General features: G+C 41.8%; 1 protein-coding gene across 17 annotated transcripts in view; it reads left to right on the plus strand.

Annotated features, from left to right (window-relative positions):
* The window catches only part of SYT7 (synaptotagmin 7), a 945664-nt gene that overhangs the window by 744872 nt on the left and 188877 nt on the right, over positions 1 to 11915 (plus strand). For 14 of the 17 annotated variants that reach the window (XM_068261178.1, XM_068261176.1, XM_068261179.1 and 11 more), the window contains 2 exons: positions 48 to 179; positions 759 to 980. The exons of 1 other annotated variant lie outside the window; for it this stretch is intronic. In XM_068261178.1, the coding sequence (XP_068117279.1) occupies positions 48 to 179; positions 759 to 980 (354 nt within the window). The remainder of the gene's footprint in view (positions 1 to 47; positions 180 to 758; positions 981 to 11915) is intronic. 2 more of the 17 variants (XM_068261188.1, XM_068261190.1) reach the window with 1 other exon arrangement.

Consider the following 11915-nt stretch of genomic DNA (forward strand, 5'->3'; position numbering starts at 1 on the left):
TCTAGTATTTCTTTTTTTTTTGTTTTTCTCTTTTTCTGCCAATTTAGTGATCTAGACAAAGACTTTTGGAATAACAATGAGAGCACAGCCCACCAGAAATGGAGCTCTTACCCTCCAAAGGAGTTTATCCTAAACATTTCACCTTACGCCCCCTATGGTGACCCAAGGCTGGCCCTCAAGTGAGTCTTTCTATGGTCGTTTGTAGTGAGTATGTACAACTTCCCTCTCACACGCCTCCTTCCACCTGCTCCTGTAACCCTCGCTCCACTTCACCCCCATGGGCGGATAAGCCATGGAGACGAGCAACCCCTCCTAGCTTCCACTAACGAACGCGCCTCCTTCTCTAGCCTCCCCTAGCCTTACCTCCCTCTCCATTTAAAGGCCAGGAAGGGTTGCCCGTTTTAGCAGCGTGTGCTCTACATCCGCACTGTGTGGTCTGATTCACTAACACGCCTCTTTCTTCCTGTGGCTGGCTAGCTGTCTGGTGCCTTTCCTGAGAGATTTTCTCCATGTTAACCCTATGTTGTTTCTTGAGATGTGGAACTTTTTACCGTCATCATTCCTGGGCTGCCGTCTTCCTCCCTCTTCTAACAAGAGATGCTTTGGGTTATTTTATAGTTGTTGTCTTTTGATTTGCAATGCTGACCTCTCTCTTTCTCTCTTTTTTTTCTGGTGTCTTTGTGTGTGTTTCTTCACCCCACTGTGTGTTTATGTCTTCACATTTGCATGTCCTCTGTTTGAACGTGGGTACATTGCAGTGGCACATTGTTGTCTGGTAGTAAGTCTGCTGCATGTGGAACCTCTGGGTTAATGGACAAAGACGGCCGACTACTGGGGGACAAGCAGTTTCGAAGCGACACCATGAAGATTAGTACATCCTCCCAAAGCCATCACAGTGAACCAGTCCTTGGCAAACCAGGGAGAGGCCGATGGCACACAGTGCAGAGCCACTTGGCATCTGGGAATCTCAGCCGAACCAAGTGAGTGCCTAAGAAGTATGAGTATGTGAGCGCGTCAGTATAATTGTTAGTTGTTAAACTTCAACTCTTATTTCACGAAACAAGGAAAGCTTTTGACCAATAAGTCCCTTGCTTGTCAGTTTAGTGTCCTCTGCTAATTAATAGCTGGGTATAAATCATTTAAAGAGCAAATGTTTGAACATTTTCAGTAGTGTCAAGTTTTTTTTAAAAAAGTACTTGTATGGAAACTTGTAGTGATAGGCATGTGGAGGCTATCATCATTTATTCATTTTTAACAAAGCCACATAGCTCTCATACTGACTTCAGTATTTCTGATTCACTCATTTGCAATGATAAGAACACCTGATCTGTACACCAAATTTAGGTTACTAACTCAGAAAGTAAAAGTGAAGTGAAAAACAAAGAATCAGAAATACAGATAAACAGACAAGTAGTGACTTCAAACGGAGGTCATCAATGACTCCTGTATTCTGTTCACTTCAAGTTTCCTTTCAGATACTTATGTTACCTGGAAGCATTTTTTAACTTGTGCCAAACTCTCATGATAGGCAGTCACCATGACAGTATCCAATATTAAGATACTTGCTGATTTAGTGCCAATATAAACTCGGTTGCAGGAACAACCACATTGCATTGAATGAATCATTGCTGATTTAAGTCCAAAGATAAAACAACAAAAGTTGTTTAGGTAATACCCTTAATGACTAAAGGTACAGGATTTCCTTGCAAGCTTTCAAAACTTTGTGTCTTCTTCAGGCATTAAAAGTACTTACCTAAACAACTTTTGTTATGTCTCCATGACTAAAACTAGATTACATACAAAGGCTGATGTAAGGCGAGGCTGGGCTTGCACTGCAACAAGAGGAGCAATAAAGCAATGTGGTGCAAATAAGTGTTAGGGAGCCTTGCCCAAGGTCTCCTCACTGAATAGGTGCTGGCTTACTGAACAGGAAAAGCTGAGATTCAAACCCAGTTCTCCTTTGTCAGAGGCAGAGCCCTTAACCAGTACACTATCCAGCCACACCTGCTCTTTCTTTACCTTATGAGTCCCTCACATAGCCCTACCCCCTGCCAAAAAAACACCATGATATTTCTCAATCTCGAGTAAAGAAAACACCATGACATTTTTTTAGAAGGGGCGGGGCTACACGCTGGAGGCAGAAGCTAATGGAGGAAGAAGAATAATATATTATACATTTGATGTCTGCTTTAAACACAGTTAACAGTGAAGTGGTTGATTAGTCTTTAGGGAGGGAGAAGGATAGATAGACTTACGCTCACGAGTCCACTTTTCCTTTAAACATCTGTAGTAGGGATGGTCGGTGAGATGCAAATACTTCCAAATTGATGCGCGATTATGCAAATTTCTAATGCAAATATATGCATTTGAATTTCATTGGTAGACAGGGGATTCAAACATCTACCAGCACACACAGCAAATAGATCACTATCAGTACAGGCAAAGAGTAATCACCTATGCATTACATACTGGAGTTAACATACCAGTCCCTTAAAAACAGGGTAAAATGAGTAATCCAGGTATATTGCATTCACAATCAATGCCTTGGTTAAGGTACTTTAAATATGTTAAAATACAAGTGCACTAACGCCTTCCCACATAGCAGCCAATAACCTGGATATGAATAAGCCAAGCAATGGAAACAATCGGATGTGGCTTAATTTAGCATAGTCTCTTGTGACATTGGGTCTATTTCTAAGTAGATCTAAATAATGAGTCCCAATATGTAATCCTGTAAATGGAAGTAAAGGCTCTAGAGATGTGATAGACACCTTAGCTGCATATCTAAGTTGTTAGAATCAGCAATCAGATTTCTTTTGAGATTGTTAAAAGCCAGAACTTTTCTATGAGCAATGTATGTTGTGCAACAAAGCATAGTGTTAATTATAGAAGGCAAACTACCAACACGCTCCCCGGTGTGCAATTAATATACTCTTCAACCACAGGAGGAATAGTCAGACATAAAATGAATGTCTGCTGCCAGGTTATGAATAAAATTCACCCATTAACCAAAATAGTGACATTCATTTGCTGCGCATTACCATTCCAAACATTGTAGATACTTTTTTTGGCACTCTGGATCTGTAGTCTTTGTCACGACACCAATTTATGAAATAGAAATAACTGAACACCCTCGTTTATATTAAAGAGAATCTGTATTGTTAAAATCGCACAAAAGTAAACATACCAGTGCGTTAGGGGACATCTCCTATTACCCTATGTCACAATTTCGCCGCTCCTCGCCGCATTAAAAGTGGTTAAAAACAGTTTTAAAAAGTTTGTTTATAAACAAACAAAATGGCCACCAAAACAGGAAGTAGGTTGATGTACAGTATGTCCACACATAGAAAATACATCCATACACAAGCAGGCTGTATACACCCTTCCTTTTGAATCTCAAGAGATCATTTGTGTGTTTCTTTCCCCCTGCAGCTATCTTCCACTGAAGTGTCAGGCTGTTTCTTCCTGCAGAGTGCAGACAGCTCTGCCTGTATGTAATTCCTCAGTATGTGAAAGCCCAGCCAGCTCAGAGGAGGATTTATCCAGCTTGTAAAAGATAAGAGAGAAGAGAGAAGCTGTCCTAATCTAAATAATACACAGGCAGTGTGCAGAGAGGGGCCTGGAGGGGGGAGATGCATCACAGAACCACAACACTGAAGAACTTGGCAGCCTTCCAGACACAGGCTGACAAGTCTGACAAGAGAGAGAGAAGTTGATTTATTACAGAGACTGTGATAGTAGAACGTGCTGCAGTAAGCCAGAACACATTAGAATAGCTTTTGGAACTTGTAGGATGATAAAAAACAGGATGAAATTTTTGTTACGGAGTCTCTTTAAAGACCAGCTGGTAGTTACCCCATTTCCACAAAAGTTGTGACACTGTGTAAAATGTAGATTAAAAACAGAATGCGATCATTTTCAAATCCTGTAAACCCTTTATTTGATTAAAAATTGCACAAAGACAACCAAGGAAATGTTGAAACTGAGAAATATAATTGTTTTATTTAAATATATACTATATTTTTTAATTTGATTATGGAAAAACATTTTAGAAATGTTGGGATAAGGTTTTTTTAACAACTCTTTTTTAACAACACGCTGTTAACATCTGGGAGCTGTTTGTCATTGTCTTGTCGAAGTAGGCAAGGACTTCCTTGAAAATGACAATGTATGGATGTTATAATATATTATTAAAAACATGCATTATATGCAAAAAAAAAAAGGCCCACCCGTTAAACGGGTGCTAGGCCATGGCCGCGACCCACAATGTGCACATGGACATGACCCTTGCGCACACGCACCGCCACACGGCCGTCCCCCACCGCTGTCCGAAGTCTATACACACAGGGAGATATTGCTTGCTTGGTGAGGTTCAGGACCGGACACACGGACACAGGAACACAGCAGGACACAGGGACATGGGTTTTAACACAGAGAATATATGTATTATACCTTGAATTGCAGCTTGATGCCATGGTGGATAGCACTTTTACCTCACAGTGCTGGGTCCAGGTTTCAATCCCAGCTAGGGTACTATCTGCACAGGGTTTGTATGTTCTCCCCATGTCTGTGTGGGTTCCTTCAGGCACCCTGATTACTTTCCAAAAACATATAAGTTAACCCTCCTGGCGGTTAGTAAATTCTGCCAAATAGGCAGAAATAAAAAAAATTTTCATTTTATTTTTTTTGTTTCATGTAAAGCTACCAGAGTGGTAGCTACATGAAATAACACTAGAGGGCGCATGTGTCCCTCTAGTGCGATCACCGCCGGCATCAATAGCAAACAGGGGAAAGCGTATATAACGCGTTCCCCTGTTTGGCTTTTCCTGTCGCCATGGTGACGATCGGAATGACGTCATGGAAGTCCTGACGTCAGATGCCTCCGATCCAGCCCTTAGCGCTGCCCAAAAGTCATTGGTCCGGGCAGCGCAGGGCTCTGGCGGGGGGGGCCCTCTTCCGCCACTGCGTGCGGGCGATCGCCGCAGAGCAGCGGTGATCAAGCTGTACACGCGGCTAGCAAAGTGCTAGCTGCGCGTACAGCACTTTAAATGGGGCGTATCGCCCCACCAGGGGCTGAGATATCCTCCTGCGCGGCATAGCCCGAGCTCAGCTTGGGCTTACCGCCAGGAAGGTTAATTGGATTCTCCATAAGGCTGGCCATAGACTATGATACACATAAATATGACTATGGTAGGGATTAGATTAAAAGACCCTCTGAGGATCTGTTAGTGACATGACTATATTCTCTGTAAAAGTGCTGTGGAATATGTTTGCGTGATATAAATACTAAATAAAATGACTTGGTTTTCAAGCATTTTGCAAGACAATCAAAAATCTTTTTGAAATTTTGACTTGGTAAGCAAGCAACATCTTAAAATGCAAGCACAGAATGTGTACATGCGTCACGTCATCACAAATGAGCTGATGGTTCTTCCCTTCTGCTGCAGGACGCTGCAGGATTGTACTTAATCACAGTGTAGTGACTAGTGTTCAATATCACATTTCCATGAAATCCTCAAAAGGAGGCAAAAGCAACTTGAGACAGGCAAAAACGGCGCAGGACATTTGGCCCACCATTGGCTGTAATATAAATTATGGCTATAGCGGCATTCAGACAGTAATTTGGGCGCCATCAAAAGACAGAGCCAAAATTACTATAAAATTGTTGTAAATTAGCCAGCAATAGGAAGGGGAATAGTCATTAACGCCAGTGGGACATTTGCAGGAGCAGGTTGAGACGTTTTTTCCCTTTATTTTTTGCCCAAATTTCCCGGCGCCTTAATTAAGTGCATACAAAGCAACTGTCATTGGAGAAGTTTCTTGTTAAAGCAACACAAAAAGAAAAATATTTGGGTGAGGGAAGAGATTGCAATGATTCTGTTGCTTATAGTGAAAGTCTTCCAACCCATTAACTGTCATCCTCTCCTCTCCCGCACGCCAGCCGCAATTCCCATATAAAATAATGCTTTCCCGGGACCCCTGCAGGCTAATAGAGCACACTCAGCTGCCCACCGGCGTGCTCCTTCCTGTGTCCTGTGTCTATTCCCCTTGGGGCACCTGTTCCCCAAGACCCGGCAACATGTACATTGTTGACTATGGGGGAGGGGTCAGCAGTGATGGAGAAAGGACACAGGAGGGAGCATGCTGGCAGACAGGTGAGTACACTCCGCTGCCAACACTCTGCATGGGCCCAGGGGGAGCACTAGATGTGGGGAGACCTGGGGAGCCTGCCAGTTGACCCTGTAGTGCTGCGGCGGTGGTGCCATAGATTTTTAATATAATTTAATTTAAGCTGAAATCTATTAAAAAATCTATTTGCAGTGCGTGGCAGTAATCGGTCCCACTCAGATTTCGGGAGGGATCTATCTGTAAGTCAGATTGAGTGGCCATCTGCCAGTGTATGGTCGCCGTAAGTTCACTCATAATGCACATGCTACAGGCTATAACACAACACACACGCTGCACGTTATTACATGCACTTTACTTTCATAGCATGAACAATTGGGATGTAGGGTGCGGTCATCGCACACGTTATCCAGAAACGCACTGTGAAAAGTGTGTTAGGAGAAGGTGGTTTGTTACAATGCAGAGATGTTAACAGTTTTATGGATACCGCGCTCACCTCCAGCAATGCAGCACGCAGTGAGAACTCACCCTCAGCCTGGATTCACAGTGATCCGTTGCATAATGCACATGTCATAATGAGTCTGAGCTGCAATGGAGACTGGAAATAGGCTTTAATACAAAGCCTGCATGCAAGTTAGAATAACACAATCAGTTACAACACAGAAATGTGAACAGGCTCATACAATTGTATAGGCAATGAGTTGAGATGCTAAATTATTCTGCAGTGTGAAAGGACCCAAATGTTAAGGTCTCTGTCAAGGAGATTCTAAGGACTCAATATACATTTAAATAAGCTAACACAATGAGCATGAGGCTTTTGGAAGGCAGTGTGCTGGCGAAAAAAACCCCCAGAAAGGATATGATCCGCAAGGCTTCCAAGAGATCGGTTTAATAGGAGAATAGTGGTATGGACAGATTTTAATTGCATTTTTTGTGCAGAATGTCTAAAATGCAACTTCAGCGGCATTCCATTTACATTAGCCAATCTATGCTGTTCACTAGCTGTGACAGATAAAACTACTGACTAGTCTGCAGCTTTAGCAGTGAACAAGGGCTCATGGGAGAGGTCAGACGACAATTGAATTTAGCCAATAACTGCCAAATAACGCTGGCATCTACTTATACAAATTTTTAACCGGCTGTGTGCAGCAAGCGAAGTGATCAGTATGCCGATAGATCAAACACGTTATTGTCAACATTCAGAGACTAGAATCAATGAAATTTGTGAGCTGTGGACCGAATCCTGGCAGTGCTAATGTTTTCCATCATCGTAGCTCAGTTGTACTTTGTGAAAAGCTACTGAGAGTTAATGCCGACTCCAGACGAGTGAGGCACAGAAAATCTGTGAGATTTGACAGGCCTGTACTGTAGCAAGATAATTTTAGCTCATTAGCTAAAATCTGGAAAATGTAATGACCTCTCTGCAGCGGTAAAGAGTTTGTGCTTTCTCAGCAGGAAGTAGACAACACTCCTGTGTAATTCATGCTGTACATTTTGTTTAACAAGACTTCTATCCTTAGCGTACTCTACCTTGTTCTGTTCAAGTTGCTCCTTTTGTTTTTTAGCAAAATCTTAGGTGGGCTATGGTTTGAGTGTTGGCTGCATTTGTAGGCTAGCTATCTTTTATGGACTTAAAAGCAAACCCGAAGTGAAGAGGGGGAAATGTTGGATGCTTACGTCAGTAGTTGGAAGCCTCTGGATGGTCCAGGGACTTCCCAGATCCTCGTAGAATCCACCGTTCCTATACATGATTCTTCATCATCTTCTGGCCACGAACAAGCACAACCAGACTGGGCATCCAGGAGTAAGGTCCACACACGCCCATCACAACAACTCGTGTCCTTTGTGCATGAGCTCTTCATTCTACTCATGCAGTCCAGATACGCTCATCCACGGCTGTGCTGAAGAAACCTATTCAAATCAAATACGTATAGAGGGACCCTTAGCTAGTAAGGGGGCTTTAAGAGGATCTATGAAGCCTCTGGATCATTTTTTTAAGTTAGTTTAGGTATCTTTTAAGTCAGCTACCAAGGCAACTTTAATAAGCAATTGGTTATTCTCAGATTGGAAATCAGTCGGGGAATAGCAATTTCTTTATCACTATGAACATCTCTGTTTCAATTCAATAAGATTTCAGAAGAAATCTGTTAAAAATTGGCTGTAGATCCACCACTTCCATCTTCTCACACTTTCAGTAAAGATTACTGCACTGTGCTGAAAAATGGTCATGGTCATGATGGGTTGTGGGTGGAGCAAAATGTACATATTCCCCCAAAACACTTTATTCACCAATATGTGAACCAAACAACATATTTAGCAGTTTGTTCATCCACAAAAATATAGTTAGGTTGAGTGTTGGCTTCAGTCAATATAATTAGGTAACATTTCCTCCCCAATCATAATTAATTCATCTCTACACACTGCTACCAAGTGCAGTCAAATATGCAGGCATGACCCCACTGCCCTCACAGCACTCTAGCAAATGTGTGTCAAGCCATTTTAAAGTGATTTTGAAACTATCTTCACAGCACTTTTGATTTATAAAAAAAAGAATCACTCTAGTTTGAAATAGCCCATTTGACTTAATTAACCAAAAGATTTTCAAAATGCGCTGTATAGTGCTCTTGGTGTGAAGTGGCCCTAAGCTTGGCCAGTCATATTGGCACTTCATACCTGCCAGAGTTGTTTGCACCAAAGCCAATGTTTTGAGTACAGATTGGTCAGTGGGATCTCTCATTTACTCTCTTGGTGAAAAAAAGCCGCTTTCTCCTTTCCTAAATTTCATAGACTTCAAAGGCTTATAGCTTGCAGCAAATGACTTCTACTTTAAAGCTATTAATTAATTTTAGAAGATAGAACACCTGTGCGAAGCCATAAAGTACACATTTATAAAGGTCATTTGAGCAAAGGTCACTAATATATTTTCTTCACTTACTGATGTCACCAGGGTTTAGCCCTTTCATTTAGTGCGCAAAAAAAAAAACTTGTGTCAGAAGAGTGGCATCTATTTTCGAGCAATAATTAGAAAGTTTTTGTTCAGGAAGTCATGTTTGAAGCTTGAAATAAATGCTCCAAATGTTCACACTAAAAGCTGAAGTCCAGACCAAGGCAAAAATAAGCTGATGCTAAGTCAGTCAATTAGAATCGTCACTTCATGAGCTGGTTGCTATGGGCAATGGGTTGTCTTTTTTCATGAATCAGCAAACGTTAATGCAAATATTATTACCTGACAAAAAAAATCATCGGTAGGGGCATAAAACCTCATAATGATGGCAAATAGCAAATAGTTAATACATTTCTCATATGCCAAATTTCTGGCATGACTAGCCACAGTTGTGTTCACAAACTTATATTCTCATAACTGATACCACTACGAGTTTCCCCACATAGCTGTTTTTGTCACTTGCCATGGCACTAGAAAAACAGGCCCTTTGTCTATGCAGAAAGAACTCTCTATCTCGCTGTTGGTTTGCAGGTTTCGGTGGGCAGGGGGAGCGCATGCAGGGCGAGCTGTGCACAGCTGGATCTGTTACATTAACCCACGACTCCAATCCATGCAATTCTTCCTGTTTCTGGGCATCCTGTATCATGGTAACAGCGCCCTATATGATGACATCACAGGGGGTGCTGTCACCATGATATGGCATGCCTACAAACAGGAAAAATATGTGGTGCATGGATTGGAGAGGTGAGTTAATGTAACAGCCCCAGCTGTGCACAGCGCAACCTGGATACATAGCCCCCACCCACCCAAACCGTCAAACCAGCAGTGGTCTGCTAAGCGCCCCCCACATTGCTGCACCCGGGACATATGTCCCCTCTTCCTCCCCCTTGCCACACCTCTCTCTGGTATGAAGTGCTTTTATAGAGCACTCGGCACTGAGATACCTATCTAAAGGGGGAACTCTCTGGTTGCCTAAAGGGGGTAACCAGAATGTTCACCAGCTCCTATTTAACAAAATCTTAACTCTAGACCTAGTTTTCTGGTTTAGAGACAAAGTAGTACCCAGGCTGATTACATATTGTAGGATAACAGTAACACCATCACAGCATCCCAAGTTTCAAAAAGTATACGACTATACTTCACCCCTTCACCCCTTAATGGTGTATTGTGGGGACTGCTGCCATCAGAGCCGGTTCTCTCATGAAGCCAGATGAAACACTTGCATCAGGCGCAGAGATTACAGGGGCGGCATGTTTGTACTGTGTGTTTATACTTACAGCATGCTGTCAGAGTAGGAGGAGAAGCGAGAGGAGAGCGAGTGAGGTGAAGAGGTCATCATTGGGGAAAAGCAGCTTGTTGTGCTTTGTGAGGAGTCTGATAGTGAGTAAGGAGGGGGAAGGCGGGAGAGCAGCAGTGTTTCATCTGACTTGCACAGCAGAAGGGAGGAGGTGGCACTGCTGTCCTGACTAAGTAGGAATGGAGTACGGCCGATTGGCTTCACTTTCCCAGCTTGTAACTGATAAAGACGTTTTCCCAATTTCTTTTCTGACAAAGCACATCAGTAAAAAGACAAAATATCTACTCACGGAGGAGATTTTTAACATAGTTACAAAATAAGTCACTCATAAAAATACCCTAAGAAGGCTTGGAATTTCAGCTCTGAGGGGTAGGAGGAGAAAGTGAAGCATAAGCATGGGTGATCATAGTTACCAACCAATGAACTAGCATAGCAGCTTTCTAATGTTGTCCTTTTTTTAAGCCATTATCTAGATTCTTCACATCTGCCTCCCAATCAGACATGATATATGCAAATTTTCATTATGACATAAATGGTGTCTAAACTACCAGAAAACACCTTTCCTCACCAAACTGGTTGGCATAATGTCCATTAGTGAGCATGAGATTTGTGGACTCATAATGGCATGTAGTGACTTTAGTTACCCTTTAAGGTGTGATACATTTCTTTATCTCAAGAGTTTTGGCGTTAGATTACTTTACAGAGATGCTATAAAAAGCCTTCTCTGACAACCCACTCACCACCTGCCAGTGTGGCACATAAGCTTGAAAATGCAAAGCGCATGTGAGAATTAAAGTTTAACCTTTTAGTTGCCAAGCATCAAGGTTAGCCAAGAGTGCTTGTAAGGTCATCATTTGCATGAAATCATAAAAATAATCAGATGTTTCTTCTCCTTGCCTGACTTACATTTGAAAGAACATGCCTAACTGTAGTGGTGGCTGCTTGCAGGCTGAAAGCACACACAAAATGCATAACATAAGCTGGAAATGACCAATAAGCTGCTTTAGAATAAATGCATATTGTTCATTCTGAGCTTACATCTGTATTGCTGTCTAATCCTTGCCAAGAAAATTCACTTTTGTTGGGGTAGTAGTAAAAACCTAGCAGAGATTTTAACCTTCCCCAGTCTACTCAAAGCTAAACATTTTATTAATAATTATTTAGGATATAATTTGGACATTTCACCATGTTAATAAACTGATGAGATAAACAATTGTATCGAGCATTCTACTCCCGAAAATTACTTTTTTTTTTTTTAGATATCCCAGTTTTATTTTATATCTAAACATTTACAAAGTAGATTGAATGTTTTATAGTCTCTGCTCAATGCCAATCTCTTACGTGTCCCAGAGCTAAAATATATGAACTATTGACCTTTTTATCTATCTCTTGCTCTTGGGAATTGTTCTTTGCCTGGAAAAGTTTCATGGCTGTAATTCCTTATCAGTGAGGGTAATGCTATAATCCCACAAGGATCCGACAAGACGGAAACTGTTACTTGCATGCCTGAAGGTTAACTCTTTCAGTTGTAATGCTGTGTTGTGACTT

This window comes from Hyperolius riggenbachi, chromosome 11 (assembly GCF_040937935.1).
Source record: "Hyperolius riggenbachi isolate aHypRig1 chromosome 11, aHypRig1.pri, whole genome shotgun sequence".
Taxonomy (NCBI): domain Eukaryota; kingdom Metazoa; phylum Chordata; class Amphibia; order Anura; family Hyperoliidae; genus Hyperolius; species Hyperolius riggenbachi.